General features: G+C 43.2%; 1 protein-coding gene across 1 annotated transcript in view; it reads left to right on the top strand.

Moving 5' to 3' along the window:
* The window catches only part of LOC139418061 (kirre like nephrin family adhesion molecule 3a), a 286,108-nt gene that overhangs the window by 191,443 nt on the left and 72,680 nt on the right, over window positions 1-21,985 (top strand). The window contains exons 4-5 of the mRNA XM_071167221.1: window positions 8,408-8,565; window positions 13,937-14,087. Coding sequence (XP_071023322.1) covers window positions 8,408-8,565; window positions 13,937-14,087 — 309 coding nt within the window. The remainder of the gene's footprint in view (window positions 1-8,407; window positions 8,566-13,936; window positions 14,088-21,985) is intronic.

The following is a 21,985-nucleotide window of genomic DNA, read 5'->3' as shown; positions in this document are numbered from 1 at the left end:
GAGACAGCAGATTTTCTGACTTTATACACTGCACTCTTTGAGAGAGGTAGTTAGCAAACCAGGCCAAAGACCCCTCAGAGACACCAATAATTCTTAGCCGACCCACAAGAATGGAATGGTCTACCGTATCAAAAGCTTTGGCCAAGTCAATAAAAATAGCAGCACAATATTGCTTCGAATCAAGGGCAATGGTGACATCATTGAGGACCTTTAAGGTTGCAGTGACACATCCATAACCTGAGCGGAAACCATATTGCGTACCTGAGAGAATACTATAGACATCGAGAAAGCCAGTCAGTTGATTATTGACAAGTATTTCCAACACTTTTGATAAACGAGCAAAATAGAAATAGGCCTATAACAGTTAGGATCAGCTTGATCTCCCCCTTTAAATCAAGGACGAACTGTGGCTGCTTTCCAAGCAATGGGAACCTCCCCAGAAAGGAGAGACGGGTTAAAAAGGATGGAGATGGGCTTGGCGATGATAAGGTCAGCAACCTTAAAGAAGAAAGGGTTTAAACCATATGACCCAGATGTTTTTTGGGGGTCAAGTTTAAGGAGCTCCTTTAGTACCTCAGACTCAGTGACTGCCTGCAGGGAGAAACTTTGTAGTGGGCAGGGGAAAAGAGGGAGAAGCATCGGGGATAGTCACATTAGAAGAGGTGGGAGATGAGGAAATGTTGGACGGGCAAGGAGGCATGGCTGAGTCAAATAGGAATCCTGACTTAATGAGTGGTGATTAAAGAGCTCAGCCATGTGCTTATTGTCAGTAACAACCACATCATCGACATTAAGGGACATGGGCAGCTGATGGAGGACAATAACACCCAGCAACAGTCAACAAAGAGCTATTTGAAAGTGTAATGCTTAACCAGCAAATATAATTGTTTGGGGCCAGTCTTGGTGGAGACAACAGAGCACTGAAGGTGATCCTTGGTAAAGATTGCCACTCCCCCACCTTTGGAATATCTGTCTGGTCGATTCAAAACAGCATTCAAAACACTCTTTCTTATCCATTTCTCAGTAATGACCAAAACATCTGGATTGGAGCTGTGAACCCATACTTTCAATTTATCCATTTTAGGTAATAAGCTTCTAGTGTTAACGTTCAGAAAACCCAGGCTTTTACGAGAGCATAAATCAGTGATGCAGATATCAGAGCGCAAGTCAGAATTGGAGCTAGCAATTGTAGATGGGCTAGGGTGTACATGCACATTTCCAGATATCATCAACAGTAATACAATCTGATGTCATTGTAATGTTTTTAAGGATAAAACCAGTAAAACAGATTATTCATTTTTCTCCTAAATAAAACTTGGCTAATGTCAGTTGACACCTATAAATGTATTTTGCAGTAATACATTGATAATTGCTTTACATCTGTCATGGATTCACATGGGAGGGAGGGGATGCATGGCCACAAGTATTTCTCTGTCTTTTTCTCCCTGCTTTGTATTTGGCACAACAAATCCTTACCTTCATGAGAGACTGAAATAATGTCTTAATTCTCCTCCTTTCTCCTCTTGCCTGTGCATCAGTTGACACTGTGCCCCTCAGGAGTCTCCAGCCAGAGCGGTGAAACAAATTGTTCCTTATCTTGGGCTCTGGGACCCGTTACATTCCCATATAAATTAAGCACAGTTTAATTAACTTCAGTGGCATCTCTCTTATCTGGGGAGGGAACATTCACTAAGGCACGGTGTGACGATGTGACAGGCAAACTCTGGCAAGTCACCCTGCTATGACCCGCAGAGACACAAATGTACTGCTGAATTGTATTGCCGATCTCCTGTAGTGTAATTTGTTGGCGGTGGCGACATAGTACTCACTCGTTCAATTAGATTTCAATTGATTTGTTTACGGCAAAGTAATTGTCATTCTATTTTGGACCAAATGCCCCAGGGTGGGCCCTTTCTAAGCTAGTGAAGGGCTACAGTGGCATAGATCAACGTGGGGAAAGTGGAGGGAAAAGCCTTAAAGATCCATAATAGGGGGAAGAGCACCACTCTACTGCTCCACGGCCATTGTTATTGTTTTAGTTTTGTTGACTAAGCAGAGGTGGGGAGTTCTAGGGGAGCGTCACACATCAAGGTAAAAACAAATGCTGCATACAGTGGGGCAAAAAAGTATTTAGTCAGCCACCAATTGTGCAAGTTCTCCAACTTAAAAAGATGAGAGAGGCCAGTAATTTTCATCATAGGTACACTTCAACTATGACAGACAAAATGAGAAAAGAAATCCAGAAAATCACATTGTAGGATTTTTTATGAATTTATTTGCAAATTATGGTGGAAAATAAGTTTTTGGTCACCTACAAACAAGCAAGATTTCTGGCTCTCACAGACCTGTAAATTCTTCTTTAAGAGGCTCCTCTGTCCTCCACTCGTTACCTGTATTAATAATGGCACCTGTTTGAACTTGTTATCAGTATAAAAGACACCTGTCCACAACCTCAAACAGTCACACTCCAAACTCCACTATGGCCAAGACCAAAGAGCTGTCAAAGGACACCAGAAACAAAATTGTAGACCTGCACCAGGCTGGGAAGACTGAATCTGCAATAGGTAAGCAGCTTGGTTTGAAGAAATCAACTGTGGGAGCAATTATTAGGAAATGGAAGACATACAAGCCCACTGATAATCTCCCTCGATCTGGGGCTCCACGCAAGATCTTACCCCGTGGGGTCAAAATTATCACAAGAACGGTGAGCAAAAATCCCAGAACCACACGGGGGGACCTAGTGAATGACCTGCAGAGATCTGGGACCAAAGTAACAAAGCCTACCATCAGTAACACACTACGCCGCCAGGGACTCAAATCCTGCAGTGCCAGACGTGTCCCCCTGCTTAAGCCAGTACATGTCCAGGCCCATCTGAAGTTTGCTAGAGAGCATTTGGATGATCCAGAAGAAGATTGAGAGAATGTCATATGGTCAGATGAAACCAAAATATAACTTTTTGGTAAAAACTAAACTCGTCGTGTTTGGAGGACAAAGAATGCTGAGTTGCATCCAAAGAACACCATACCTACTGTGAAGCATGGGGGTGGAAACATCATGCTTTGGGTCTGTTTTTCTGCAAACGGACCAGGACGACTGATCCGTGTAAGGGAACGAATGAATGGGGCCATGTATCGTGAGATTTTGAGTGAAAACCTCCTTCCATCAGCAAGGGCATTGAAGATGAAATGTGGCTGGGTCTTTCAGCATGACAATGATCCCAAATACACCGCCCGGGCAATGAAGGAGTGGCTTCGTAAGAAGCATTTCAAGGTCCTGGAGTGGCCTAGCAAGTCTCCAGATCTCAACCCCATAGAACATCTTTGGAGGGAGTTGAAACTCTGTGTTGCCCAGCAACAGCCCCAAACATCACTGCTCTAGAGGAGATCTGCATGGAGGAATGGGCCAAAATACCAGCAACAGTGTGTGAAAACCTTGTGAAGACCTACAGAAAATGTTTGACTTCTGTCATTGCCAACAAAGGGTATATAACAAAGTATTGAGATAAACTTTTGTTATTGACCAAATACTTATTTTCCACCATCATTTGCAAATAAATTCATTAAAAATCCTACAATGTGATTTTCTGGATTTTTTTTCTCATTTTGTCTGTCATAGTTAAAGTGTACCTATGATAAATTACAGGCCTCTCTCATCTTTCTAAGTGGGAGAACTTACACAATTGGTGGCTGACTAAATACTTTTTTGCCCCACTGTATATGCTGCTATTCTATCGCTCTAGCGATGATGTCCGAATGGAAAAAAACTGTGTTCTTTCTTCCCAGTAACTTCTTTGTTGTTGTAATATCGCAAACGGACATGGTAGTTTCAACATTTAGGATTCCAGCTTCAAGAGGGGGAAGAGAACTTTCAAGAAGGATACACTGAGAGCTCAGAAAATGTGTGCTGAGTGCATGCAAACAGCTGACGTGAAGAAGACGATTGATTAAGTCATCAATCTTAAAGTTCCAAAAGTGAGAGGGCGATGGCAAAGGCACAAACGTGGTAACGCCAGTGAACCCGCCATGAAGGTGATTAATCCACCCCGGCCGCCAATTCCTGCGAGACAGGCATGTTAAGATCTCAAAACAAGATCCAGGTACAGTTGAAAATGGGTCACATTTTCCCCAAGCTGCCCTTCCCCTCTGTTTTTTTCTAAAATTAAATTGCTATATTTTCCCTCCTTTCCAAATCTACAGAACTGAAGGACTTTGGTCCATCCCAAGGGGTCAGTGAATCAAGCGTAGAGAAAGAGAATGTAATTCCGTGACAAAGAACCAAGCCCTAGCGTGGATAGAGAGAAAGAGAGAGAGGAGGGTAGAGAGAGAGGAGACTTCCAGCACCCAGCGACAGTAATTAAAGTAGGGGGTGATTAGTCCGCCTCTGTGTCGGCCAGCTCATGAGAAATCTATTGACTGGCCACGTTAAATCATCAATTTGGAACCATTAGACCATGCCACATTCACAAATATGTCGGTAATGATGATGGGTTGAGCCTCTGTGGGGATACTGGAGAGAAGGCCCTCATGTGTTTCTCTCTTTCCCCCCCCCCATTCTCTCCCTCTCCTCCTCTCCTCCTTTTCTCTCCCTCTACTTCTGTCTTTCTCTCTGAGGTCTAACTTGGCTTTGAAGGCCAAACATCACTGCTGATGTGAATTAGGCCCATGTAATGAGTCACACGGTATTAGCTTCTTTGCCGACCGAATGCAAAAATGGAGCCTGTGCCCTCAGCTCTGACATGATGAACGACTTGTTAACACAACACAAGACCTGGGAAGGTGGGATGGTGAACTCACTGCACTGGTCAGGATTTTATGCAGAGCTCCCAACATAGAATTAGGAATTTAGTAGGATCTTTATGGGCCCCAAGGCCTGTTGCTTAGCTGTTTCACACCTCCAAGGCCTGTTGCTTAGCTGGTTCACACCTCCAGGGACTGTTGCTTAGCTGGTTTACACCTCCAAGGCCTGTTGCTTAGCTGGTTCACACCCCCAAGGCCTGTTGCTTAGCTGGTTCACACACTCAAAGTGTGTGTTGTTGGCATCTCCCGGTGCCAGCTCATAACAAGTCTGAGGTTGTGTCCCAAATGGAACCCTATTCTCTATTCCCAAAAGTAGTGCACTTTAGTAAGGAATGGGATGCCATTTAGTACTTAGGCTGAGAAAAGGAAGCCGACAGCACAGAGGCAGGCAGGCAGGAAAGGACAGATGGCTACCAGTAGCGGCTTGTTTAGTGCTCAGATAATAATGTAAATGTGCCTGTTTGTGATATGTTGTGCCAGTGACAGCTGTAGTGTGTCTTGATTTAGCATCACAGAGCGAGAGATATTGAAAATGGTCCTCCTGTATTGCACCAGTCAGAACAGAAAGGAGCTCCTTGAATTATTCACAGCATCCAGGCTGCTTCTCAAATGGCACCCTTTTCCCTGTATAGTGCACTACTTTTAAACAGAGCTTTTTGGGCCCTGATCAAAAGTAGTGCACTAAATAGGGAAAAGGGTGCCATTTGGGACATAGTCCAAGAGAGATTGAAAGCAAACCAAATGCAGCATGCCAACCTGACATGATTGCCTGCTCGCTTTTCTCATTAGGGAAGAAATAAAAATGTGTGAAGAAAAATGTTCTTCCAACTTCGCAGTACAACACAGGGCAACCAGTGTTTTACAATCTGATCCTTGTCAATAACAAACAATAACAAATCTAGTCCCCCAGTAAGATACAGATGGCATAATTACCGTGGAAACTCAGGGAGGAAAATCAGGGAATTGCCTCATCATGACTTGATTTTAGAGTACTGTTTCTTTTTAAAGATATATAACTCCTGTCTGGTACTCCACCATTGCATCACCTTCATGAAATGACTTCAAGTGACTTACAATTCCAAAATGTGACCATTTATTCTCACTGTATCCGTTCAAGCTGTGAATGATGTTTCACTTTTAACATTTCGTATATTCATGCAATGTCTTCATATTCAGATTGTAAAAGATGAAAAAAAAATGCTATATGCAGATTTTGGTCAAGGTGAAGGTTGTTGAAACCTTTCAGTATTTACTCTTTCACTTTTTAAATTCTTCCTAAGGTTACTTAACAGTATTAATTATTTTCCCTTTGAAAGTCGCTTTTAGTATTCTTTTGATGATTAAGCTTTCATTGGAACTACTTCAAAGCTGTAAAGTTGAATGACTCTTTGATGCGCCCTATAATATCTCATTGTGGACTTTCAATATGTATTGGGTTCTCCATTCTTTCCTCTCCCGTTCTCCCCCCCTCTTTTTAAACTTCTCTGAAAACAAGTTCACTGATATTTCCTCTTATATTTATGGGGAGTTAGACGAACAACCATTCAGACTCATAGCTCCACGGTTCCTCAAACTGGAGGGAAACTTGATCAGTTCTAGATAGGTAACACTATCAGATAAATTACAATATCCTTCATCCTCACACACTGATCTGAACCGAGCAAGGTTGACAATGTGCGAGGAGATATGAGGACCTAAAAAAAGATAGACCAACATTGCTCATAAAGCACTTTGCCACTGTGGAATGGTATTGTTCACTGTGGAACTGTCATCCTTTCAATGGCCGTATTGTGGACGATAAGAACGGAAGTGGTATTGGCTGCAGCACAGTCACTCTCACAACAGTTAAACGCCTCTTTGGAGAATTCCATTCTACCTTTTCTGCCTCCTCTGGCCCCCCAGAAGTCAGAAGTGTTCTCTTGCTCTACGAGTCGCAATGTAACTGTGCTGAACAAATATGGCTGACAAAGGTGAAAGCGCTTGCCAGGGCTCTAATCAGTTCTCCCCCAACTGTGAGGGATGAGTAATGAGCAAAGGGGCCAAGTCCAGGCCCTAATGAAGCCAGCTAGCTCCCTCGAACTCCACCTTCATCAAATTCTCTTCACTTTAACTCTCCTGCTGCTGCCGCCGTTTGTCTGCATGTGGCGAGCTAGCAAGCTATACTGTACCTCTCGCCTGAATTACCCATGGGAGGGAAGGAAAATGTATGACGCTAATGAAGTGAATGCCGCGAAGGCAGTAGAGGTGGTGGAAGGCGACGGTAGTGGTGAACAATGTGTAAGTATGGAATTGAGGTGGTGGTGATGATGATATGCCTTGTTTTGTATCTGTTTCAGGTAATATGTTACATATGAAGTGCATGGAAGTGCATATTAAGCGTGTTAAGGAGTGAGGGAGAGAGCATCTACATATGCTGCTTTCTCTCTCTCTCCCTCACTCTCTTTCTTCCAAGCACTCAGGATGTGCCAGCTGCATGTTGCCTTTGATTCAGGCTTGCTCCAGATCTGCTCTCTAATGAGCTGAGTGCTCAATCAATAATTCACTGGAGTTTGAATAAAATTGAGGGTGATCAGAGCTGGTTTCAAACAAGAAAGTAATCAGTGCCATTCACAAGCTTGGATTCGGCCAAGCTCTCCCCAACTAGCTACCTTCTTTCCTTTATGCCTTCCTTTCTATTCTTTTGTTCCCCCGTTTCTCCTGCATGAACGGAGGCAGACTCTCCAGTTTCTGCTTCCTCTTTTGCCTCAATATGTCATCGCTCACCTGTGGGAAGCGTCAGAACCCCACTAGGCACAGACATCAATTCAATGTCTATTCCACTTTGGTTCAGTGTAATTTCATTGAAATGACGTGGAAACAACTTTGATTCAACCAGTGTGTGCCCAGTGGGAAGAGACCACACAAAGCAGCAGCAAGGGTGAGGATGATGGGGCGGCAGGGTTAGTGGTTAGAGCGTTGGACTAGTAACCGGAAGGTTGCAAGTTCAAACCCCCGAGCTGACATCTGTCGTTCTGCCCCTGAACAGGCAGTTAACCCACAGTTCCTAGGCCGTCATTGAAAATAAGAATTTGTTCTTAACTGACTTGCCTAGTTAAATAAAGGTAAAAAAAAAAAAACTCTATGCAACACAAAGTGTAAACATATTCTTACCAATTCATGTGTATTTGAAATGTAGGCTACTTGTTGAAAACAAATATGGCGTACAATATTTTGATATGCACTATGGTGAATTTACATAATGCAGCCTACATGCTGCTCAGAAATTAAGCGTATTTTATTCTAGATTTTTGTATCAGACTGAAACGTCAGAGGTGTTAACCTGAGTTGGCATACAATGGCATAGCAATGCCTCTTAAATTGATAGTTAATTGAAATTGCAAAACAACATATTGATTTCCTTGTACACCTGCGTTGGTTTAGGGGCAAATATTGGCCAGGTCAACTAAATGAATCAAGGATTGCTGTTTAACTTGTCCATAAACTGCTTACAGGGTAAGAAAACCAATATGTAATTTAGGTGAACTACTAAGCCTTTAACTGCTCTACAACAGTACACATTTTACAGAATGCAATGCAATTGAACTAAATCCATCTTTATCGTCCCCCACAGTTCCCCCTGAAGACCCTGTGATTATGGGGGCTCCCGTGGTGAGTCTAAGAGCCGGTGACCCCCTCAACTTGACATGCCACGCCGACAATGCCAAGCCTGCTGCCTCCATCATCTGGATCCGCAACGGGCAGGTCCTGAATGGCGCCATGTACTCTAAGGTATTTGTCCCCGCCCCAGTTTTATCATTTCCCTGTAGGTGTGCTTTGGGCTAGTTTTTATTGATCTCTGTGCTGACCTGACTCTTTCAAAAGGACAGCTCTATTTGTACGAATAGGAGCGAATTCATGGGTAGCCCCAACCGGGACTCAAACCTGGGTCCAACGACTGCCAACTGAACAGTTTAGCCATTACACCAAGAAATTCAAGCTGGATTAAGTTCGCTACTCTATCACCTTCCTACAAAAAGAGTGCCCCACACTTCTTTATCTCAAGTCCCTCATGCCCAGGCATGCCTTTGATGACCCCGCTTCTGACACCAATGTAGAGAATTCAGGGGGTTGCTCTGACCGTAACTGCAGCAAATGTCAACTCAACACCTTAGCTGAAAACTATAAAAACTCTTAAACTCTAAAAAGTGCACACACTCAAATTAAGTTTGCATAAATACATTGATTGTGCACTTCAAATGTGTCCTTTGGCCCTTGATAAGAGGTGTGCTCTCTCCACCTCCAATTGGAGGAATCCTTCCCCCTCTTCCTATCTTCCTCTCTGATGCTGCATTCACTTTTCTCTTCCTCCACACAGCTGTCCTAAAAAAGGCCTCGCTCTGTCAATTTAATGACAGCTGAGATTTTTAATTTGATCCACAGGGCAAGATGGAGCACTCACGTCGCCCTTTCAACATGACGAAAAAAGAGAAAGCATTCCATCACTCTACATTATGGATGTGTTCTTGGGCAATTTGTTCACTTTGTCAGCCCTGGGTAGGAAACAGAGAAAGTGAGAGGCGCATTTAAAGAAGTGGCCCCATGACAATCTCGCAGTGTAGTCTTGCTTGTTCCAGGGTGAGTCTAACCCAAACAAACCCACTGGAGAGCGCTCCCTTCACTCAATATAAACCCATAAATTAGACAGAGGCAAGCCACTTAGACGTGTATATTATTGTATCAGGATTTAGAGGGGCGGTGTATAGTTACTGTGTAAGTAAGTATCAACATCTGTATAGCATATTTGATATGTATCACATTTGATACTGATTACATCGTATAGCAGATGCTCATATCCAGAGCAATTTACAGGATTAATTAGGGTTAAGTGCTCAAGGACACATCGACAGATTTTTTATGTAGTCAGTTAGGGGATTCAAACCAGCAACCTTTCAGTTACTGGCCCAATGCTCTTAACTGCTAGGCTACCTGGCACCCATCATGTCATATTATTTACATGTCACACTGTTAGGATGTAAAGTCCTTTTGATTCTTCTTAGTCTGGTAACAGCTTCATTTAAATGCATCATAAAAAAATATTTTGGAGACAGAGAACCAATATGTTTAATCTTTATCCAATGATGAGTCTGGGTTTTGGATTCACATACTTTGAGTCATATCATGACTTGACGTGGCATATCAAGGCATGCAGATTGAGAAGGCAAACGATAGAAAGATGACTGATCCCATCTGTCCAGTATGACATGCAGGTTGACGTGAATTGAGATGAGTCTTGTCCTGGAGGCAGAACTAAGCAATTTCCACTAAATAGGCCAGCTACAAAGTCTAAATATTGTACAGGTTCATGAAAACAAAAATGTATTTAAGGTTAGGGTTAGATATTAGGGTTATCCTTGTGGTTAAGGTTAGGGTTAAGTTTAGGGTTAGGTTTCAAATCAGATCAGATCATATGACTTTGTGGCTGTGCCAGCTAGTGACCACTCTAAAGAGCTGCCCCCTGAATCAGATTCATAATGAGAAATGCTAACCTGCATATGATATTACAAATCTGTCAATGATGTATACCAATAAACTCAATAACTATGTAATTCCAAATATGTAACTACTATGATATTACTATGTAAGTCAGGGCAAGACATACATGAGATTTATGGAAAAAATGTGCAAAATCCTATAGGTCATACAGTACAAACATTGCATGATGTACTGTAAACCTATTGCTCCCTACATACTGTCATGACGTTGTATTAGTTCATGTGACGACTGTTGCTCATCGAATGATTACAAGTTTCTAATTGCGTGATTAACTGAATCAAGCAATTATTAACTCCATGGGCACCATGGGAAAACTAGTTTTTATTGAGTTTCTATTTCCCAAATGAACTCAAAGAATATCAGAATATCGATTTTACAACAGCCGCTAATTAACCAGTTACCTCTACCAATCTTGTTCTGAACGTCGTATAGCCCGTGAATCTGCACGGACCCGGGTCTCACTAATGAATTCGTACCACACCAATCTTAGTTTAATATTTATTTACAAAAAAGCTAAAATGATGATAAAAGATACACATAGACAAAACACATTATAGGCTAATGATTAAAGCTTAGTATAACGGGCCAACACACTATGGTGCGTGTTACCCACAATGAGGATTTCAAAAGAGAGAGAAAAAAGAAAGTACACAAGAGACATATACTAGGTCCCAAGAAACAAAGAGATCTTCTGTTGAATCTGACAATTAATCTTAATGGTTGTACAGTCGTCTCAAATAAAACTGTGAAGGACCTCGGCGTTACTCTGGACCCTGATCTCTCTTTTGAAGAACATATCAAGACCATTTCAAGGACAGCTTTTTTCCATCTACGTAACATTGCAAAAATCAGAAACTTTCTGTCCAAAAATGATGCAGAAAAATTAATCCATGCTTTTGTCACTTCTAGGTTAGACTACTGCAATGCTCTACTTTCCGGCTACCCGGATAAAGCACTAAATAAACTTCAGTTAGTGCTAAATACGGCTGCTAGAATCCTGACTAGAACCAAAAAAATTGATCATATTACTCCAGTGCTAGCCTCTCTACACTGGCTTCCTGTCAAAGCAAGGGCTGATTTCAAGGTTTTACTGCTAACCTACAAAGCATTACATGGGCTTGCTCCTACCTATCTCTCTGATTTGGTCCTGCCGTACATACCTACACGTACGCTACGGTCACAAGAAGCAGGCCTCCTAATTGTCCCTAGAATTTCTAAGCAAACAGCTGGAGGCAGGGCTTTCTCCTATAGAGCTCCATTTTTATGGAACTGTCTGCCTACCCATGTCAGAGACGCAAACTCGGTCTCAACCTTTAAGTCTCTACTGAAGACTCATCTCTTCAGTGGGTCATATGATTGAGTGTAGTCTGGCCCAGGAGTGGGAGGGTGAACGGAAAGGCTCTGGAGCAACGAACCGCCCTTGCTGTCTCTGCCTGGCCGGTTCCCCTCTTTCCACTGGGATTCTCTGCCTCTAACCCTATTACAGGGGCTGAGTCACTGGCTTACTGGGGCTCTCTCATGCTGTCCCTGGAGGTGGTGCGTCATCTGAGTGGGTTGATTCACTGATGTGATCGTCCTGTCTGGGTTGGCGCCCCCCCCCCCCCCCCCTTGGGTTGTGCCGTGGCGGAGGTCTTTGTGGGCTATACTCAGCCTTGTCTCAGGATGGTAAGTTGGTGGTTGAAGATATCCCTCTAGTGGTGTGGGGGCTGTGCTTTGGCAAAGTGGGTGGGGTTATATCCTTCCTGTTTGGCCCTGTCCGGGGGTGTCCTCGGATGGGGCCACAGTGTCTCCTGACCCCTCCTGTCTCAGCCTCCAGTATTTATGCTGCAGTAGTTTATGTGTCGGGGGGCTAGGGTCAGTTTGTTATATCTGGAGTACTTCTCCTGTCCAATTCGGTGTCCTGTGTGAATTTAAGTGTGCGTTCTCTAATTCTCTCTTTCTCTCTCTCGGAGGACCTGAGCCCTAGGACCATGCCCCAGGACTACCTGACATGATGACTCCTTGCTGTCCCCAGTCCACCTGACTGTGCTGCTGCTCCAGTTTCAACTGTTCTGCCTTATTATTATTCGACCATGCTGGTCATTTATGAACATTTGAACATCTTGACCATGTTCTGTTATAATCTCCACCCGGCACAGCCAGAAGAGGACTGGCCACCCCACATAGCCTGGTTCCTCTCTAGGTTTCTTCCTAGGTTTTGGCCTTTCTAGGGAGTTTTTCCTAGCCACCGTGCTTCTACACCTGCATTGCTTGCTGTTTGGGGTTTTAGGCTGGGTTTCTGTACAGCACTTTGAGATATCAGCTGATGTACGAAGGGCTATATAAATAAATACATTTGATTTGATTTGATTTAAATAAATTTGATATACATTTGGGTGAATTTGTCAGCTATGCTATTCTAACCCTAGCCTTGCCCCAAACTGCCGCTCTTATGGGTCAGAATATAATGATGTAATTACGTGGGGATGATCTCCGAGGATTCTCTGCGTGGACCTTTCCGCTGTTCGATGATGCACTTCTCCTGCGCACCTCCCTGCTCGTCCTCCCGATGTCAGTGTCCTTTTTGGCTTAGGAGTCTGTTCCCTCACCCTTTTCTCTGGAAGGGGTCTTCTGAGGACAGACAGCTCTGTAGCTCAGAGCTCGCAGCAAAGGAATGAAACCCTTTAGATACCATGATTCGATGGGAGATGGAGGCTAGGTGGTTCGACTTGAATTCACCCGCTTAGACACAGCTACTCATCCGTAGCTTGGGTAGAAAAGGATTTCTTTGTCCTCAAACTTGCGTTGTGTTCTGGGTTCGTTGACTTTTTTTAGACCTTGCTGCAGCTGGGGTCACGTAGTCCTGCTGTAAATTCTATACTCACAGGTTTTATACCCTTGGGTCAGAAGTGGGCGTAGCCGCCTTTAGGGCAATTCTCTGGGCATACCAAGTTAATGAGGCAAGGTACAGATATTACTCAAATCCAATTTTAGACAACTAACTTAACATTTCATCTTCCCCAAAACAATCCCTTTGATTTGGACATTTTCCACACAACGTACAATGTATAAACATCAAGCATATACTAGGAAAACTCTTCATGTTAAAAATGTTTTTGTAATAACGTCATCTATTAACCTTTAATAACAAAACAAAAATGACATACATTTTCATATTCCATCTATCGTCATGACCACCATTGTGGCTGACGGAAGCCATTGTTCCAAAGTCCCTTTATTTCATGTTTAATGTTCTGAGGCTGGTTCCCCATAGTAACAGGACAAAGGAATTTGTCTGTGGCCTGAGATTTACCAGGGGCATGAGGGGTCATAAAACCCCCACATCTTCAGACTCCTAGATCTCTCCTCCTCTGTTGGGGTTGAGAGATGATCTGTAGGGTTGTAGTCTCCTGTAACCTGACCTGATCAGGACAGTCATGACAATACATACTGTACTGTAGAAGGTTGTACTTGCATGGCTGTGATATGTGGTTGTCTCATCTACCTTAGTTACTCTAGTCACACTGGGTAAGAATGCTAAATGAACACAAGGTAAATGTAATGAAAGTAAGACATCTTGTAACTGTAATAGCTAGTGATAATCTTTGGTCTTTTAATGATTCCTCAGACACTTTTACGGGATGGGCGAAGGGAGAGCACAGTCAGCACACTCTACCTCTCTGCCTCCAACATCGAGACAGGCCAACGGATCACCTGTCGGGCTTCAAACAAGGCAGCGCCCAACGGTAAAGATGCTGTCGTCACCATCGATATCCAACGTGAGTACAGCGTCCCATGACTCACACCATGGAAATGATCTATTCTAGGGTGTTTGGAAGCAAAAGTCATAACAGATCTAGGGTGAGGGGGGGATGCACTGTGTGAAAACTTACGCTACACGATCAAAGGTATGTAGACGACTGCTCATCGAGCATCTCATTCCAAAATCATGGGCACTCCTTTGCTGTCATAACAGCCTCCACTCTTCTGGGAAGGCTTTCCACTAGATGTTGGAAGATTACTGTAGGGACTTGCTTCCATTCAGCCACAAGAGAGTTACTGAGATCGGGCACTGACGTTGGACGATTAGGCCTGGCTCGCAGTCAGTGTTCCAATTCATCCCAAAGGTGTTCGATGGAGTTGATGTCAGGGCTCTGTGCAGGCCAGTCAAGTTCTTCCACACCGATCAACAAATTATTTCTGTATGGACCTCACGTTGTGCACTGGGCATTGTCATGCTGAAACAGGAAAGGGCCTTCCCCAACTGTTGCCACAAAGTTGGAATCACAGAATCATCTAGAATGTAATTTAATTCTGTAGCGTTAAAATTTCCCTTCATTTGAACTAAGCGGCCTAGCTTGAACCGTGAAAAACACCCCCAGCCCATTAGTCCTCAACCACCAAACTTTACAGGTGGCACAATACATGTTTAATATTTTTTTATCTCACCTTTATTTAACCAGGAAGGCCAGTTGAGAACAAGTTCTCATTTACAAATGCGACCTGGCCAAGATGAAGCAAAGCAGTGCGACACAAACAACAACACAGAGTTACACATGGAATAAACAAACGTGCAGTCAATTAAAAAAAATTATATATACAGCTTTTGCAAATGAGATAAGACTAGGGAGGTAAGGCAATAAATAGGCCATAGTGGTGAAATAATTACAATTTAGCACTTAAACACTGGAGTGATAGATGTGCAGAAGATGAATGTGCAAGTAGAGATACTGGGGTGCAAAAGAGCAAAAAAACAACAACAAAAAACAATATGGGGATGAGGTAGTTGGATGGGCAATTTACAGTTGGGCTATGTCCAGGTGCAATGATATGTAAGCTGCTCTGACAGCTGATGCTTAAAGTTAGTGAGGGAGATATGAGTCTCCAGCTTCAGTGATATTAGCAATTCATTTCAGTCAGCAGAGAACTGGAAGGAAAGGCGGCCAAAGAGGAATTAGCTTTGGGGGTGACCAGTGAAATTTACCTGCTGGTATGGGTGGGTGCTGCTATGGTGACCAGTGAGCTGAGATAAGGCGGCGCTTTACCTAGCAAAGACTTATAAATGATTGCCTCACCTGGTTCACCAACTACTTCTTTGATAGAGCTCAGTGTGTCAAATCGGAGGGCCTGTTGTCCGGACCTCTGGCAGTCTCTATCCTTGTGCCACAGGGTTCAATTCTCAGGCCGACTCTCTTCTCTGTATAAATCAATGATGTCGCTCTTGCTGCTGGTGATCCTTTGATCCACCTCTACGCAGACGACACCATTCTGTACACCTCTGGCCCTTCTTTAGACCCTGTCTTAACTAACCTCCAGATGAGCTTCAATGCCATACAACTCTCCTTCCGTGGCCTACAACTGCTCTTAAATGCAAGTAAAACTAAATGCATGCTCTTCAACCGATCGCTGCCCGCACCTGCCCGCCCGTCCAGCATCACTTCTCTGGACGGTTCTGACTTAGAATATGTTGACAACAACAAATCCCTAGGTGTCTGGTTAGACTGTAAACTCTCCTTCCAGATTCACATTAAGCATCTCCAATCCAAAATTAAAACTTCTTTGGGATAGGGGGCAGTATTTTCACATCCGGATGAAAAATGTGTCCAAAGTAAACTGCCTGCTACTCAGGCCCAGAAGCTAAGATATGCATAGTATTAGTAGATTAGGATAGAAAACACTCTGGAAGTTTCAAAAACTGTTTGAATCAGGTCTGTGAGTATAACAGAACTTATTTGGCAGGCGAAACACCAAGGACAAACCATTCAGAATTTTTTTTTTTTTGAGGTCACTCTCTTTTCAATGGGGTTTCATCGGAAATCGAGATTTCTTAGCAACTTTCTTGCAGTTGCTATCGCTTCCACTGGATGTCAACAGTCTTTAGAAATTGGTTGAGGTTTTTCCTTTGAGAAATTAAGAAGTAGCACTGTCCAGAATGAGGCTAGAGGGAAGTGTACTCTTTGATAGAGGCGCGTGACCTGAAAAGCACGCTCCACTTTGTTTTCCTCTGGTATTGAACACAGTATATCCCGTCTTCAATTTTATTGATTATTTAGGTTAACCTCTCTGATCTACCCATCCCGGATCCGGTATCGTGAATACAGACTCAAGCTCATTACCATTACGCAACGTTAACTATTCTTGAAAATCGCAAATGAAATGAAATAAATATGCTAGCTCTCAAGCTTAGCCTTTTGTTAACAACACTGTCATCTCAGATTTTCAAAATATGCTTCTCAACCATAGGAACACAATCATTTGTGTAACAGTAGCTAGCTAGCGTAGCATTTAGCGTTAGCATTATCGTTAGCATTTAGCAGGCAACACTTTCACAAAAAACAGAAAAGCATTCAAATAATCATTTACCTTTGAAGAACTTCAGATGTTTTCAATGAGGAGACTCTGTTAGATAGCAAATGTTCAGTTTTTCCTGAAAGATTATTTGTTTAGGAGAAATCGCTCCGTTTGGTGCGTCACGTTTGGCTACCAAAAAAAAAACGAAAATCCAGTCATCAATTACGCCAAACTTTTTTCCAAATGAACTCCATAATATCGACTGAAACATGGCAAACGTTGTTTAGAACCAATCCTCAAGGTGTTTTTCACATATCTCTTCGATGATATATCCTTCGTGGAAGTGTGCGTTCCGTTCTGAATCCCAGGACAAAATGACCGCAACTGGAGATTACGCACGAATTTAGATAAAGGCCACCGGGCGGACCCCTGGAAAATGTAGTCTCTTATGGCCAATCTTCCAATGATATGCCTACAAATACGTCACAATGCTGCAGACATCTTGAAGAAACCACAGAAAGCACATGGTCGTTCCTGCTGCATTCACAGCCATATAAGGAGACATTTGAAAACAGAGCTTCAGAGATTCTGCTCATTTCCTGTTAGACGTTTCATCTTGGTTTCGCCTGTAGAATGAGTTCTGTGGCACTCACAGATAAAATCTTTGCAGTTTTGGAAACGTTAGACTGTTCTTTCCAAAGCTGTCAATTCTATGCATAGTCGAGCATCTTTTCGTGACAAAATATTGCGCTTAAAACGGGCACGTTTTTTTATCCAATAATGAAATAGCGCCCCTATAGGCTTAACAGGTTAAAAAATACTTTGAAATGTTTGGACAAAGCTTACAGGTAACTTATGAGACATTTTGTAGTTATGTTGCGCGAGTTGGAACCTGTGTTTTTCTGGATCAAACGCACCAAATAAATGGACATTTTGGATATATATTGACGGAATTAATTGAACAAAAGGACCATTTGTGATGTTTATGGGACATATTGGAGTGCCAACAGAAGAAGCTTGTCAAAGGTAAGGAATTATATCTTTATTTCTGCGTTTTGTGTTGTGCCTGGAGGGTTGAAATATGTTTGCTGGGGCACTACCCTCAGATAATAGCATGGTTTGCTTTCGCCGTAAAGCCTTTTTTAAATCTAACACGTTGGCTGGATTCAAACAAGTGTAGCTTTAATTTGGTGTATTGCATGTGTGATTTCTTGAAAGTTTAATTTTTATAGTAATTTATTTGAATTTGGCGCTCTGCATTTTCACTGGATTTTGGCCATGTGGGACGCTAATGTCGGCTTCCTATTTCGCAACAAAGCACCCTTCACTCATGCTGCCAAACACAGTACCCTCGTAAAACTGACCATCCTACCGATCCTCGACTTCGGCGATGTCATTTACAAAATAGCCTCCAACACTCTACTCAGCAAATTGGATGCAGTCTATCACAGTGCCATCCATTTTATCACCAAAGCCCCAGTACTACCCACCACTGCAATCTGTATGCTCTCGTTGGCTGGCCCTCGCTTCATACTCGTCGCCAAACCCACTGGCTCCAGGTCAACTACAAGTCTCTGCTAGGTTTCTCAGCTCACTGGTCACCATAGCAGCACCCACCCGTAACACAAGCTCCAGCAGGAATATCTCACTGGTCACCCCCAAAGCCAATTCTTCCTTTGGCCGCATCTCCTTCCAGTTCTCTGCTGCCAATGACTGGAACGAACTGCAAAATCACTAAAGCTGGAGACTCTTACCTCCCTTAATAGCTTGAAGCAACAGCTGTCAGAGCAGCTCACAGATCCCTGAACCTGTACATAGCCCTTCTGTAAATAGCCCATCCAATCTACCTCATCCCAATACTGTATTTATTTATTTATATGTATTTATTTATTTATCTTGCTCCTTTGCACCCCAGTACCTCTACTTGCACATTCATCTTCTGCACATTCTAGCATTCCAGTGTTTAATTGCTATATTGTAATTACTTTGCCACAATGGCCTATTTATTGCCTTACCTCTCTTATCCTACCTCATTTGCACATGCTGTATATAGATTTTTCGACTGTATTATTGATTGTATGTTTGTTTATTCCTTGTGTAACTCTGTGTTATTGTATGTGTCAAACTGCTTTGCTTTATCTTGGCCAGGTCGCAGTTGCAAATGAGAACTCGTTCTCAACTAGCCTACCTGGTTAAATGAAGGTGAAATAAAAACAATAAAAAAATTGACAGTCGAAAGCCTTGGCCAGGTCGATGATTACAGCTGCACAGTATTGTCTTTTATCGATGGCGGTTATGGTATCATTTAGGACCTTGAGCGTGGCTGAGGTGCCCCCATTACCAGCTCAGAAACCAGATTGCATAGTGGAGAAGTACGGTGGGATTCGAAATGGTCAGTGATCTGTTTGTTAACTTGGCTTTCGAAGACCTTGGAACGGCAGGGTAGGATAGATATAGGTCTGTAGCAGTTTGGGTCTAGAGGTAGGGTAGGATAGATCTGGTCTGTAGCAGTTTGGATCTAGAGGCAGGATAGGATAGATATAGGTCTGTAACAGTTTGGGTCTAGAGGCAGGGTAGGATAGATATAGGTCTGTAACAGCATGGGTCTAGAGTGTCTCCCCCTTTGACGAGGGGGATGACCGTGGCAGCTTTCCAATCTTTGGGGATCTCAGACAATACGAAAGAGAGGTTGAGCAGGCTAATAATAGGGGTTGCAACAATTGCGGCGATCATTTTAGAAAGACAGGGTCCAGATTGTCTAGCACAGCTGATTTGTAGGGGTCCAGATTTTGCAGCTCTTTCAGAACATCAGGTATCTGGATTTGGGTGAAGGAGAAGCTGGGGAGGCTTGGGCAAGTTGTGGGGGGTGCAGTGCTGTTGACCGGGGTAGGGGTAGCCAGGTTGGAAGTATGGCCAGCCGTAGAAAAATGCTTATTGAAATTGTCAATTATCGTGGATTTATCGGTGGTGACAATGTTTCCTAGCCTCAGTGGAGTGGGCAGCTGGGAGGAGGTGCTCTTATTCTCCATGGACTTTACAGTGTCCCAGAACTTTTTGGAGTTTGTGCTACAGGATGAATATTTCTGTTTGAAAAAGCTAGCCTTCGCTTTCCTAATTGCCTGTGTATATTGGTTCCTAACTTCCCTGAAATGTTGCATATCGCGGGGGCTATTCGATGCTAATGCAGTACGCCACAGGATGTTTTTGTGCTGGTCAAGGGCAGTCAGGGGAGGTATTGGGGAAGGTAGCGTTCGTCTCTAGTTCTAGCAGGATAGAAATTGTTGGAAAGGTGGCATTCTAGGACGGTGCCACTCTGAAAGTCACTGAGCTCTTCATTAAGGCCCTTATACTGCCAATGTTTTTTCTATGGAGATGGCATGTCTGTGTACTCAATTGTGCACACCTGTCAGCAACGGGTGTGGCTGAAATAGCCAAATCCGCTTATTTGAAGGGGTGTCCATACTTTTGTATATATGGTGTACATACTATTCATTCACAACAAACAGTTGATATCTGGCTATAATGTTATATTGATCTGTGAGAGAAGAAGCTCTTGTTCCAAAACTCATCCATTGGTCTATCTATCTGACCATTGAAATACTCTATTTATCCTATTTCTAATGCAGAATTCTACCCCTAACATTGCACGTGCTAACCCAATATTTCCAATATTTCTCAACATTACTTATTGGAGTATGCCAGATTGATCCATATTATTTCCGTTGTCCATGGCTGGGTTTTCACAAACATTGTTGAAATGTGAATTCTATGAAATGCAGCACTTCCCATTCAAAGGAAAATTGGTCTGGAAGCACAATGAAAGAGATAATGCATTTGATGAAGATTAACAATGTCACAGTCTTAGCCAATGAAAGTCAATGCTAATGTTTGCCTTTTATTCTTGCTGTGTGTGTTGCCACTGTGTGTGCTTCTCTTTTTTTATTTCTGAAGCTCGCCCTGCCACTAATCAAAATGCCATCATAGGAGATTCCTTCCGAATAGTGAAAAATGGGCCCCCTCTGTACAAAATTCAATTGTCAGATGATATTATTTGATCACAAAAATCATTTGCCATAAGTTATAGATTTCAAACAAAGGCCTTTCACATCCCTCATAGCTCCTTCAAAGCTATTAAGTATGACTAATAAAGCAGAAAATACTATTCAAGGATCCATTACTCTTGACAGCTCCATTCTTCCTAGTGCATTCTTTATATTTTTTGTGTGTCATCCAAAAGGAATCCTTTCCCCAAGCCTGGGCACGGGGAGAGACAGAAACGAGAGCGCTAACCGATTAGCCATTGCTGTGTGCACTGTCAGAGAGGGGCTAATCGTTTTGTCAAGCAAAACAATGGCGCCTTTTTTTCCTCTCCTTACGCAAGTCAACTGCTGTATGAAAACAAATGTTTGATTCTGCCCTAGCTCTTTCTATCTGGGTAGCCTTGAGTAGCCTGAAATAAAATAAATATATAGAGTAGAGGGCAGATGCAGCAACACTGGAGCTATAGTTGCTGTATGTCCTTGAATCAATTTGGGTAATAAGGTGAATCTGATACCGATCATAAGTGGAGCACGTTTGATGGGAATGAACTGCACCAGCGCAGAGTTGAGGACTCCCCCCCAATACACCAACAGTGGTTGAACAATACACTCTCTATTGGAATGCCAAAGCTGTTGGAATTAATTATCCTCAGGATGCAAAAGTGAGAGCCGATCACCCCGCCATAACAGATCGAGAAGAGCTTGAGCGATGGGTCTGCCTTTAGCGCTTAGCATTAGCCCGACTGATTTCCCCCCTATATGCGTCTCTCGTTCCACTTTGCATCACATACAGTAGCAAAGGGAGGGGTGGATTGTTGAAGGGGGGAGTGGAAAGCAAGCAATAATCCACAAGCCACAGGCACCCCACCTCAGCAGGTCAGAGTGAGGGGTTGGGAACAGGTGTTGGATGAATAAGTGATAACAGAGCACGGTGAGGTGGATAGGCCATGATGCTCCTGGAGGTCCTCAGGGAACCACAGACTGCCACCAGGGGCGCCATACTGTCACAGTAGCCAGTTAATATTGATGAGAGGCAGCTGTCGGTTTGGGTGGTGATGGCAGGTGGTGTGAGACGCACACACACAGACACATGCCCCAGAATGCATTGGGCAGAAGGCAGACAAACATTGGGGAGGTGGGTTAGCACGGGGTCCATCAAGTTGCCAAAACCAATCATATCAGGCATTCTCTTACTGCTCACAGGGGTGTTCTAATGGAGCATTATCATATTTCTCTTAGCTCTGTCCATTTGAATGTGTTCCTGACCACCTGGATATCTGTGATGATGATCTATGCAGTAGAAATGAGCATACAGGGTTATTTTATAAGCAGGTAGTTAGTTACCT

Source organism: Oncorhynchus clarkii, chromosome 10, assembly GCF_045791955.1.
Source record: "Oncorhynchus clarkii lewisi isolate Uvic-CL-2024 chromosome 10, UVic_Ocla_1.0, whole genome shotgun sequence".
In the NCBI taxonomy this organism is placed as follows: Eukaryota; Metazoa; Chordata; class Actinopteri; order Salmoniformes; family Salmonidae; genus Oncorhynchus; species Oncorhynchus clarkii.
This window is presented reverse-complemented; position numbering and strand designations above follow the sequence as displayed.